The sequence below is a fragment of the Peromyscus leucopus genome, chromosome 4 (assembly GCF_004664715.2).
Source record: "Peromyscus leucopus breed LL Stock chromosome 4, UCI_PerLeu_2.1, whole genome shotgun sequence".
Taxonomy (NCBI): domain Eukaryota; kingdom Metazoa; phylum Chordata; class Mammalia; order Rodentia; family Cricetidae; genus Peromyscus; species Peromyscus leucopus.
This window is the reverse complement of record NC_051066.1, coordinates 2,505,785-2,518,689: the sequence shown is the minus strand read 5'-3', so window position 1 is coordinate 2,518,689 and position 12,905 is coordinate 2,505,785. Positions and strand designations below refer to the sequence as shown.

General features: G+C 40.3%; 2 protein-coding genes across 2 annotated transcripts; one reads left to right on the top strand and one right to left on the bottom strand.

The window, feature by feature from the left end:
- Positions 1-1,788: 1,788 nt before the first annotated feature.
- LOC114686027 (olfactory receptor 1L8) lies at positions 1,789-2,721 on the bottom strand. The gene has a single exon (XM_028860679.1). It carries the CDS (start codon positions 2,719-2,721, stop codon positions 1,789-1,791), a length of 933 nt encoding a protein of 310 aa, XP_028716512.1.
- A 9,029-nt stretch (positions 2,722-11,750) lies between these two features.
- Positions 11,751-12,698, top strand: LOC114686034 (olfactory receptor 1361-like). Its single transcript, XM_028860685.1, has one exon. It carries the CDS (start codon positions 11,751-11,753, stop codon positions 12,696-12,698), a length of 948 nt encoding a protein of 315 aa, XP_028716518.1.
- Positions 12,699-12,905: the final 207 nt, after the last annotated feature.

Sequence of the window (12,905 nt, the reverse complement as noted above, 5' to 3'; positions counted from 1 at the left end):
CCCCAAAGTTAGAAAATTGAAGAGTTTTTCTGTCTAGTTGCCTTGCTTATTTTTTCCTACACGATCTTACACTTCTAAGTTTTCCTACACTATATTACTACCCTATACCTTATACTTATTTTTCACAGATAGAAATTGAGAAAGGGATAGAAGATAGAAAATTTTGACAGAAGAGAATTTCGCTGCAGCATTGGACATCCTTCCTGTCCGCTTTCCTTTTCTCTCGAGGATAAAACCCCCGCCTCTCAATAATATAAATAAAAATACATATTTTCCATAACACCGGCATGCCTTTCCACTGGCGGGGCTGACTCAGCACTTTCGCCAAAAACTCCGTAATAAAACTATTATTTCCTTTATCTTTAGTCCCTATTCCTTTGTCTTTAGTTCCTGTTCATTTGTCTTTAGTCCCCCCTTTTTTTCTTTACTCCCCCTTTTTTCTTTAGTCCTTTTTTTTCTTTAGTCCCTATTCATGGCGCCATTCTGTGGGGGCATTTATCCACCAACCCCACAGTCCCCCAGAGTTTTCTTGAGTGTGAGCAGCAGGAAATATTAGATAGAAGGATTTATTGCAGAGAATCTTGCAGAGATAAACAGATAGAAAATAAAGGATAGCCTCGAGAGGGCCTGGAACCTATTCCAATGGGCCCCGACTGTCTCTGCCCCAGGGTTTTTATAGAGATGCCAAGGGGTGGAACAAAAGACCTCCTCCCCCAGCACAGCCAAGTGCAGACCATCTCAGACACCTGCACTCAGGCCCGTGGTCCTGATCATCCTCTATTCGGACCTGCTGGGTAAAGCCACGAGGAACCTGAGAATGGGCTTCCACAGTTTCACATCTTGATCTTCCTCCACAATGGCTTTTCAAGGCAGCAATAAAATATATTTGATTCTTTGAACATGAAGTATATAATAGTATTATATAGAATTAACCACATCTTTATTTCTTAATTGGTAGTATTGTAAATTGCTGTTATTTTTCCTGTTTGAAACTGAGATTACTGGAACATCTTTGACCATATCCAAACATATCCTAATATTCAGTACATACTTACAGCAGTATCAGAATACATTTATGATAATAATGCTATATTGTAATCCTGTGAGCAGAATAAGCAACATATTTCACTTATAATATTTCCTATATTGCCCATGTGGAATGGATAATTTCCAAGCTGTTATTCCTGTTTCTTGTTCTATTAGTAAGAGAAAATTAAAAGGAAACAAATCCACAGTAGTATAATTCAGAGAGAATAGAAAATAATGAAAGATCAGACAAAATTCAGATGTACGAAAGAAACATTTTAGTGGAAAAAAAAAACCCTGGAATTTCCCCAAAGTGAAAATTAATAGTGATCATCATTCTCCTCATCATTCCCCATTCCTTCTTTATCCTTATCTTCAGTTTGCAAAAGCATTCAACTGCTACAAATTATGTAATTTTTAAGTGATATTTTTAAGTGTGTGGCATTTTTGAGGACTAGTCTTATAAATGGTGAGAAATTATCTTAGGAAATATTTGAGAGTAAAAAAGTAGTATTTGGAGGATTGGAATACAGATAATATGATGGAGGGAAAGAGAATAGAGAATAAGGACACCATGCCTACATAGGTGAGGGAATAACTGATAGCCACCATGGAGCACATCAGTGATGTACTGTCCCCATAGCCTTGCCTCACATGCGCTAAAAACGCTGACATCCAACAACTTGTCTGCTCACCAAGAACCAGCAGAAACAAGCCAGGTGCCAGTGGAGTGGACTTGTAGGTCTGTCAAGAGGATGCTCCCTAGACTCTCCTTCTGCGCATGAGCCTCCTCAGGCCCTGCTTCAGGTCTTTGTTTCTCAAGCTGTAGATGAAAGGGTTTATCATAGATGACAAAACTGTGTAGACAATTGTTGCTATATGGTCCCTGAAAGTGTAAGTAGACACTGGCTGTAAATACACATAGAAGATGCTTCCGTAAAAGAGGCTTACCACGGTGAGGTGAGAACCACAGGTAGAAAAGGCTTTGCGTTTCCCAGCAGCAGAAGGAATCTGGAGAACCGTCATGAGGATTCTTATGTAGGAGAAAGCAATGCACAGAAAGGGGGTCACCAAAACCAGAGTTCCTTCTGTCACTATCACAATCTCGTTAACAAATGTAGAGGAGCAGGATAATTTTATCAGAGGACTAAGGTCACAGAGAAAGTGGTGAATGACATTGGAGTCACAAAAGGTGAGACGATTCAATAAAAGTGTGTGCAGGAGTGAGTGGAGGTGAGGAAAGGAGCAGGAGAAGGTTACCAGTAGGACACATCGATGGTGGCTCATAATGGTGACATAGTGGAAGGGGTTGCAGATGGCCACATAGCGGTCAAAGGCCATGACTGCCAGAAGACAGCTATCACTGTTGCCCAAGGCATAGAGAAAATACATTTGCGTCAGACACCCAGCATAGGAGATGGTCTTTTTTTCTAACAGAAAATTCACCAGCATTTTAGGGACAATGGTTGTTGTGAAGCAAATGTCAGTTAAAGACAGAAAACTCAAGAAAAAATACATGGGAGTCTGGAGATGAGGGTCAGAGTGAATGACCAGAATGATAAGCAGGTTCCCTGCTATGGTGACCAGGTAAATGGTGAGGAAGAGAATAAAGAGTGGTTTTTGGTCCTCAGGCCGAGAGGAAAGTCCCAGGAGGATGAACTCAGAGATGCTGATGGTTTGGTTGACTCTTTCCATTGACTTGGATCCAGTTATATACAAGAAGCTGTTATTTAATGCATTCAATGATCCAAATCATGAGAACTCAGCAAGTCTTTATTCCATGTTGCTGGAGTATGATGATGAGAATTCAATGGTTCTTCTTGTAATGCTGAGGATTTTGCCTCCTCCAAAACCTGTGCTGTAGATGACCTGAAGGTCAAAACAGATGGACTGGAAACCAAAAACCAGATTCAGGTCTCTGTTGGATCTTGGGAGTTACTAATTCAAGAAATATTTGAAGTTACAAAGGATAAAGGAAAGAAGTGCAAGGCTCTGTGGAGTGGCCAGGAGGGCGAGCAGCTTCTGCCAGCTTACCTCCACATTTGAAGTCTTTGCTTCTAGCTTTCTCCAGAAGTTGGCATTCTGCACATCTGCCCCTCAACCAGTGTTCAACTTCATTATTCTCCTCCGGCCAAAGCTAGGTAAGAAGAATAGTGGGAAATGAAGACGGAATTAATAGCTGCGCAAAAAGGCAATGCATCTCCCTTCTCTGGACTCAACTTGCTGTTTTCCTGCTAATCTCTGGGTCCCAGCATGATACTACTTTCTCAGCTCTCATCTCAAAAGATAGAGCTTGTCCTGACTCCAGAGGCAAGGGCTCCCAATTGTGGAAGTTCAGTTAGCATTTCATGGTTTCAGCTTTGTTAAATCTGGTTCTGGGATCCTTCTTAAGGTGATAGTTGTGTGGTAACCTCTCAGGGGAGTTTGCTCTGTGATTACTTTAAGTAGAGAAAATTTGAATCACAGTTAGCAGAGCTGACTCCAAGGGGATGGGATCCCTAAGGCCTCCTTCAGATGCTGAGGCTAATCTCAGATTGCTTAACTTGATTTCAGTATCTCAAAGGCAAACCTCCAAGCAATGATTATTAAGGGTATAGATGTATGTGGGTGAATATTTTTATGTTGGGGGATTTACTTATTTTTTATTAATCCTCTGAGAATTTCCTACTATGTATTTTGATCAACACTGCCACCCAGATCAACTTTAGTTATTTTAATTGTTGTGTATTTTAATTGTTGTGTATTTGATTTCTCTAATTTGCATTTCTCTGTTGTCACCTAAATTGGACTATATTTTTATATTTTTATTGACTATTTGTGTATCTTCTTTGGTGAAATGTCTGCTAAAATCTGTCTCGGTATTCTACAATCCCTCCCTTCCACCTTCATGGCACGTGTGTCCTGTTGTTCCCTCTTCCACTTGCCCAGAACCTCATTTTTCCCTCTTGTTATGCCCAGATCATGGGGACCCCCAAAAGACCACCACAGAGACTGAATCCCACAAGTAAAAGCAAAGAGCCTTTATTACCTTCAAGCTCCAGGCTTGGTCTCTCTGTCTGTCCAATGCAGCAGTGAGAGCAGAGAGCCCTGGGGTTTTTTATCAGAGCAGAGGTTGGGTTGAGGGGATTTCCAGGGTTCAGGACCCTGATTGACTGACATTTGTCTAGGGGTATCTGTAAAACAAAAATAGGTGTGTTAGACTCAGGGACTTCTGGCCACCTTACCTAAAGGTTGGAATGTTTAGCATGTCAGGTACTTCCCCATTCCTAGGTGGATCCCTGGGTGGGGTCAGCTTATGGCTTTTCCTGGATCTGGGTGTTGCCTGCCAGTAAGCTTGTCACAGAAGCTGTGTCTGGGCCTGCCCTGGCAGCTGTGTGGTCAAGCTGCTCTGGGGCCCCTTTACATTCTCACCTTCTCATGGCTCCTTTTCTAGTTTCATAGCCTGTATTCATACTCAACTCCACTTACATCCACACATGGAGCTCATAAGCTAGGATTCACATGGGAGACAGAACATACAATTTTGGACTTTCTGGGTCTGGGTGACTTTACTTAGTATAGTGCTTTCCAGATTGTGATAGCCGTTCTTGGTTGTCAACTTGGCTGCATCTGGAATTAACTAAAACCCAAATGGCTGGACATACCTGTGAGATATTCTTTTCATAAATCATTTGAAGTGCAAAGATCCACTTTTAATCTAGATCTTAGATGTGGTCAGATCCACCTATAATCTGGCTCACACCTTCTACTGGAAACCTATATAGAGACACATGGAAGAAGGAAGCTCTCTCTTTGCCTGCTTGCCCTCACTCTCACTGTTATGCCCATTCCTTCACTGGCCTTAGAGCCTACTTCTACTGGATTCTGGTGTATACTGAAGACCAGCTGAGACACCTAGCCTTGTGGACTGAACAACTACTGGATCCCATGTTGGTAGACAGCCATTGTTGGACTAGCTGGACCACAGCCTGTAAACCACTCTACTATCTAATATATATACATGTAGATTATATATATATATATATATATATATAGATAGATAGATAGATAGATAGATAGATAGATAGATAGATAGAATTTGTTGTTTTTCTGCCAGCTTAGCAACCACACCTGAATCTACCGATATTTTAACTGCTGTCTGTGGCCGGTCACTCAGACCATAGCCTAGCTGGATTTCCAGTCCCACCAGCACTGGCTCAGCCACAGCCACCAAATATAGTTTTTAACTAAGTCTCTATATCTACTTCTATCAATTACTGCATGTAGGTTCTATGCTGACCATTAGGGTAGTCACTAATCTGATTATAGGGGAAGGTAAGTTCAGGCATCCTCTCCATTATTGCTAGAAGTCTTAGTTTGTGTCATCCCTGTGGATTCCTGGGGATTTCCCTAGCACCAGGTTTCTCCCTAACTCCTTAATGGTTCCCTCTACCAAGATACCTCTTTCATTGCTCTTCCTCTCCATCCCTCCCTCCACTCGGCCATCTCAGTCCCCCCTGTTCCCATCACCCACCCCTTCCCTTCTACCCTCTCTCCCAGTTACCCAGGAGATCTCAACTATTTTCCCTTCCTGGTGCCCTCCATGTGTGTCCCCCTTAGGGTCCTCCTTTTTACCTAGCTTCTCTGAGGTTGTGGATTGTAACTTGGTTATCCTTTGCTTTACACCTACTATCTACTTATGAGTGAGTACATATCATGTTTGTCTTTCTGGATCTGGGTTACCTAACTCATGATGATTCTTTCTAGCTCTATCTATTTACCTACAAATTTCATGTCTTTTTTTTTAAACTGCTGAGTAATACTCCACTGTGTAAATGTACCACATTTTCCTTATCCATTATTTGGTTGAGGGGCATCTAGGTTGTTTCCAGGTTCTGGCTATTATGAACAATGCTGTTATGAACATAGCTGAGTAAGTGTCCTTGTGGTATGATTGAGCATCCTTTGAGTATATGCCCAAGAGTGGTATTTCTGGGTCTTGAGGTAGATTGAGTCCCAATTTTCTGAGAAACCACCATACTAATTTCCAAAGTGGCTGTACAAGCTTGAACTCCCACCAGCAGTGAAGGAGCATAGCTTGTCAATCCCTGCTTTTCTGTAGAACTTATCTAAAAGGCTATCACTACCCTTAGATAATGTAGGTTTTTCTGATAGTCTATAATTATGTATTTTACCCCTGACCTGATCCATTTAACAGAGAAGTCAGGATTAATGGTGTGTATTTATACTCAACTGTTTTTTTTTTAACAGTGAGCCAGGCATGATGACACACATCTATAATCCAGGAGGTTGATGCAGGAAGGCTGTGAGTCCCAGAACAGCCTGGGCTATAGAGTAAGTTCTAGGCCAGTCTAGGATGCAGAGTGATAACCCATCACAACAAACAAAAAGAAAAGAAACATATTAGAGAGAGGTGATACCTAAAAGCAAAAGGTTGGATATTCATACGCCACAAATAGAAGAAAGAAACTAGATCCCTATCTCTGTTTATACAAAACAACCCACAAAGGATAGAAAACTCAAATGGGAAACATGAAACTTCCAGACAAAAATGTGGAGAAGCACATCCACATTTGTCTAAACACACTTTCCCTTTACTTTCTCTTCTCTTTCATGTGATACATCTTGAATATATTCATTCCCCCCCAACACTTCTCAGGTCCTCCTCACCTTTTTACCTATCCAAATTCATGTTCCTTCTCTCTCTCATAAAAAAAAACAAAATAAAAATGAAAATCAAAATTAAGAAACAAAAACCAATACAAGAACAGCACATAAAACAAAAAAGCGTAGATTGGACTAACATAAATTTAAAGTTGATTATTCATCTAACTACATAGATAGTGAAATAGCATCTCACAAAAGGTTCTATCTATCTATCTATCTATCTATCTATCTATCTATCTATCTATGTATCTATCTATCTATCTATCTATCTATCATCTATCTAGAAATCACCAATCTACATACCTATCTATCTGCCTATATGCCTGTCTGTTTATCATCTATCTCAGAAATCAAATCAAAATATATAAGCACAATTCAAATTAATGAAAAATTGAGAAAATGCAACAAAACAATGATTTGAATATCTAATCTATACAGGGAGCTATCTCACTAACCATATGACACAAAAGATGTTCAAACTCAATTTATAACAAAGAAATATTAATTTAAAACAACACGAGACACTGCAACAAAAGATGAGGAGCTGGGTGTAGCAGAATGCTTACATAATATGCCCTGGGTTCCACCCCTAGCACCATGGAAAATAAATGAATACAATTTAAAAGTCTAACAATTTAAATCTTAATGAGTATTTGGAACTGCCAAAACTCTCTTTTACTACAAATGGAAGCATAAATTATAAAAATCCTCTGGAGTGCCATTAATATTAGATATTTTCCTTAACCAATATTTTATTCATTTTTTTAGACTGTACTATAATTGCAACATTTCTCTGTTCCATTTCCTCTCCCCTCTCAAATACCGCCCCCCATGTTCTCTTTTGAATTTATGGCCCTTTTTTCATTGTTATTGCATGTACATGTGTGTATGTGTATATGCATATATATTTGTAAATACATTCTCCTTAGTCTGTATAATGTTATCTGTAAGTATATTTTCAGGGGTGACTATTTGGAATTGGATAAGCAATTAGTGTGCTCTTCTGGAGAAGACTATTTCTTCCTCTTTCAGTTGGAAACATAGCTAACTACTCAGTTCTAGTGAAGTCATAGATATTGGAAGAGAACCTACAATCACTAATTTACTAAACTAACATAATCCCTAACACAATCTATAAACATTTGTCCTAACACCCACAGGTAAGTGTAGTCATCAAGGAAACTTCTTTGACAATCTATAAGTGAAATAGAAATCCCTCTTGACAGCCATAGTATATTTCCTCTCCTTGGGGATTCAGAGACAATTGGTCTCTCTGCTCACCAACGGGAACTCTGTGGCATCCATACCTGGCAAATATTCCCATATGTGTCACCTCCAGGCTTTCCTGTTCAAATATTGTGACTCCAGAAATATCACACACACACACACACACACACACACACACACACACACACCCCTTGGGTTTCCATTTCCACTATATGAGATGAAGAGTTTGAGTCTCTAGAAAAGGCTCGAGTGTGAATTTGTCATTGTCTGAAAGGAACAGTGGTGACTGCAGAACCTCAGAGCTTCATAGCAGCCAGAACAGGTTGAAAACAGTTGGGTAAGTGTTCAATCAGATGACCACAGTTCAGGCAGGGGCTTTTCTGCTTACTCACTAAGTCCTACTTAGATTGATTTCACGCAATTTATCATATTGTTCACTGTTCTCTGACCATATTGTCTTCCCAGACTAAGGACTGTCATGTGTCCTGGGCAGTTTATATTCTTAGTCTTGTTGCTTCTAGTTGTTAGTGATAGCTAACTTCACTTCTTTATATTTTAGTTTCTCTTCAAAAAGTGAAAACCTGATAGGATGTTTTAACACTTTTAGTACCTAAGCAGGACACAAGAGTCAGCATGTGTAACTTTCCTTACTTTTGTGGTCAGCATTGCTGCTGATCGTGGAGATGTTTTGTCATTGTCTCCTTAGTTAATAAATGGCAAAAATAGAGGACTTATATACAGGTTTGCCTTATACCCTGAATCTGTGTCCTTGAAAAACAAATGATTTCATGTCTTGTTATCAAGGAGAAAATGAGAATGAAATTAAAATTAAAAGTCAAAGGGCAGTTACTCCATATCATTTTGGGATGTCAGAATATAGCCATCTCAAGACTGCTCCTTTGTCAAATTTGTTTTGACTCTTCCTCTGTAGAGATATCTCAGAGGTTTACACAAGGATGTGACAGTAAGCGTGCTGGTCTACATGAGTTCACCTTCAGAGCCTAAACTCACTGAAGAGACCACCCAGTTGACACATTTTGATTCAAGTCATCCAACCACCTGTGGTCAACTTGAAAGCAATTTATCATATTGCTCACTCTTCTCTGACCATGTTGTCTTCCCAGACTGAGGACTGTCACATGTTCTGGCAGTTTATATTCTTAGTCTTGTTGCTTCTACTCTTAATAGTGAATTACTTCTTGAAGTTTCAAATTTTATTTAAAAATTCTAAGTGTTTTCCCTGAATTCAAAATACATGCTCTGAATATACCTTTTTGAAAGGTATTAGCATGATCCTTCCTTCAATGCCAATCCTAGTTTCTGGCTATATGTTTACCTGTTTTGTTTGTTACCAATGTCCAGTTATCCTAGAACCACGGGAACTGTGTTCACTAGAATTTGCCTTAAATTTTTTGCATCTAGGAGTATTTCTGGCATTAGATAAACAATAAAAGTACAGAAAAAGTTACAAACTTGGCATTTTAGACCTACAGTGGAGTGATTTTAAAGAATAGATCTAGGGGTGGGAAGACATACTGGTAAGTAAGTGTGAGGACTTGAGTTCGATACCAAGAACCCACTTAAAACCAAGCACTGTAACATGCATCTGTAATTTTCAACACTCCTACAGAGATATGGGGGTAGAGACAAAAGAATCTCAGAAGCTCACAGGCCAGGAAGCCTGGCATATGAAGTAGTGAAAAATAGGAAATGCTGTCTCAAATGGAGCAGAAGGTAAGAACTGACACCCAAAGTTGTTCTCTGACTTCTAAATGTGTGCAGAAATGTGCTTGTGTGCACACACATGGACATGGGCATGAAGAGACACACATAAATATGATAAAGTATTTTCATGATTATCATTTACAGAATTATTTTCCCCAAGCAGTTCACAAATATCTGCAGTGCTTCTAAGAAAACTGCAAGGCCACCCACTTCCAGAGTTGGAACTGTGCCATGAACTAAACGTCAGATTTGCCAGAGGTGAATGGTGATACATACTTTTCAACTGTAGTTTTGGGTTAGCTGTTTCACTTTTCTGTCTGTTTACTGATCTGATAAAGTGAGGGAAAATACATTGAAAAGAGTTTTGTGGACCAAAGGATATGTCATTGTTACAAGGCCCCCACATCACAATCTTTCTATCTCCACTCCCGTGCATTGTCTCTGTGGCCTTTGACTTCTAAAAATTACTCAGACTTGCCAACATCTGTCTCCTTGTCACAGACTGCTTGTGTGTCTAAGACATTCCAAGTATTTTATTATTTCCCCTTTATTTTGGAGAGCTCCAGTATTGTAGCCTAGAATCCAGATACAGCATTTATTGCTCATTAGAAATTCCAGCTCAAGTATAGCCCATCTCCGTCCACTCCACTTTGCCCAGAGGTCCTACATGTGTTTCTTTATGGCATCCCTGCTTTCAACCTTTTTGGTGTTGCTATTGTTGGCTACCATATCTTACTTGTAGCCCAGGTTAGCCTCTAGCTTGCTATCATCCTGCCTCAGGGATTATAGACACATGCCATTGCTATCATCTTGCCTCAGTCTCTGGAATACAAGGATGACAGGCACATGCCATCACATGTTGTAGCTCCTGCTTGCTCATATGCTTTATGATCCATATAATCCTCCTCCACATAGCAACAGAATAATCTTTCATATCATAAATTTAACTATGGCCACCTTCTACTTCATCACTCGCCTGTACTCACAGGTGTTTTATTGTACTGAGAATATAATACAAACTCCCTAATCTGTACTGAAGGACCACATGTACACTGTCTCTGCTTCCTTATCTTCCCCCCATAGTTTCCTCTTCTCACCCATTTGTGCCACATTTGACTCCTGTCTCCTCTAAATAGATGTGCACATCACCACAGTGATGCTTACTTATCTCTTTGTTTAAGGAGCATTTCTAATCTTCCAGTCTAGTCTTTACCTATCTGACTTCATCTCATCCATTCCTCCAACAGTGAGCTACTTGCTAACTAAAACTTACTTAAAGGGATCTTCCAGTCATGGTGGCATCTTGTTTTCTTTTCTTATGGATGTATTTTTTGAGTCCATGATAGCTCTGACCAAAACATTGCCAACATGAGAAAAGGAACCCAGGATAGGGGCTGACACACAGCAAGTATTCAATGAACATGAGTGAATGCATGAGTCCTGGTTATCTTATCAGTGGTAGATTAGTAGTAAATTTAAGACCACAAACTCTAAGTGAGAATTATCAACTTTAACTTACCTATGCTTTTTAGGAGACTCTGTTCCTTTTTCAGTAAGTTGGTTGCTATTGTTTCAATACAGAATGTTTTCCAAAGGCCTGTGCCTTATAGGCTTGGTGCAAGTTTAGTGTTAATGGTAGATGGTGGAAAATGAAAAGTGGGGCTCAGTCAGCTCTAGCTCCTCCTTCAGAGGTGATTGTGGCATCTTCATCTCTTCCCATTCCCTTCTTTCATGTCACAGTCATAAATTGAGGTCCCAGCTACAAAGAAGCAAGAGTTTTTGCTCTACAATGTACTCCCTGACATGATATGCTACCATGCCATAGACCCAGACACAATGGATCCATGGACCAAAACCCCAACACTTCTCTTTAATTGGTTATCTTGAGTATTTATTCTAGTGCTACTGGAGCTAATGCAGTGCATATGATCATAACCAGCTCAGGGTCCCTCTAGGTTTCAGGTCCTTTTAGGTCTCAGTGAGGGAATGCATAGCCATCAATGCTCTATGTCATCTTGATTTTTTATCTCTGTTCCCATCAAGGCAATCGCTAAGAAAAATTCTTGGTGTGCCATCCTCCACTCTACCTTTAGTTCCACTGAATTATGAAGACAAGAAACCACAGCAGTGTTTCTGAATTTCTCCTCCTGGGCCTCTCTGAGCATCAGGAACAACAACCTTTCCTTTTTGGCATCTTCTTGGTCATATACCTGGTCACCATGATGGGGAATATGCTCATCATCCTGGCAATTGGCTCTGATCCACACCTCCACACTCCCATGTATTTCTTCCTGGCAAACTTCTCCCTCACTGACCTGTGTTTATCATCCACCACAGTCCCCAGGATGCTAGTGAACATTCAAGCTCACAGGCACACCATCCCCTACGCTGGATGCCTGTCTCAGATCTATTTCTTCCTGTGGTTCATTGGACTGGATGTTTTTCTCCTGGCAGTGATGGCTTATGACAGGCTTGTGGCCATATGCTATCCCCTTCACTACACTTTGGTCATGAATCCCAGATGCTGCATCCTGCTGGTGGCCATATCCTTGTTCCTTGCACATTCATATTCTCTAACACACATCATTCTCCTAGCTCAGTTATCCTTCTGCATGGACAACATCATTCCACATTTCTTTTGTGAACTGCTTCCTCTGTTGAAGCTCTCTTGTTCTGACACTTATGCCAACCAGTGTGTGCTGCTTTACTGGGGAGGGGCATTAACTATTCTGATTCCTTTGCTAATCATTGTGTCATATGTCCGCATTGTGGCCGCTATTGTGAGAGTCCCATCAGCAAGTGGTAAGTGGAAGACCTTCTCCACCTGTGGGTCCCATCTCTCAGCAGTTTGCCTGTTCTATGTGTCTGCAATTGGAGTGTACTTCATTCCATCTGCTGCTGATTCAGCCGGCAAGGACAGGATTGCAGCAGTGATGTATGCTGTGGTGACCCCCATGCTGAACCCATTCATCTATAGCCTGAGAAACAAAGACATGAAGAGTGCCTTGAGAAGATTCCTGAACAGGAGTACACTGCAATCTCCACAAGGCTAGAAAAATCCTTTTGGGAATCTGAGGGAAATCAACTTACAGAATTGGCTTGATGCTGAAGTTAAAATCTTGGATCTTGTACTTTGCTAGCTTTATAAAAGCAGACTTTAAAAAATCCATTCAGCCACAATTTTATTATTTCATAAAAGGTGATAAAACATAATATCCATTGTAAATATTTCTGATAGGCTTGTGTGTGCACAAACATGT

Bases quoted from the DNA above. Each gene is read 5' to 3' on its own strand.
- LOC114686034 (XM_028860685.1), top strand. From the start codon at position 11,751: ATGAAGACAAGAAACCACAGCAGTGTTTCTGAATTTCTCCTCCTGGGC.
- LOC114686027 (XM_028860679.1), bottom strand. From the start codon at position 2,721: ATGGAAAGAGTCAACCAAACCATCAGCATCTCTGAGTTCATCCTCCTG.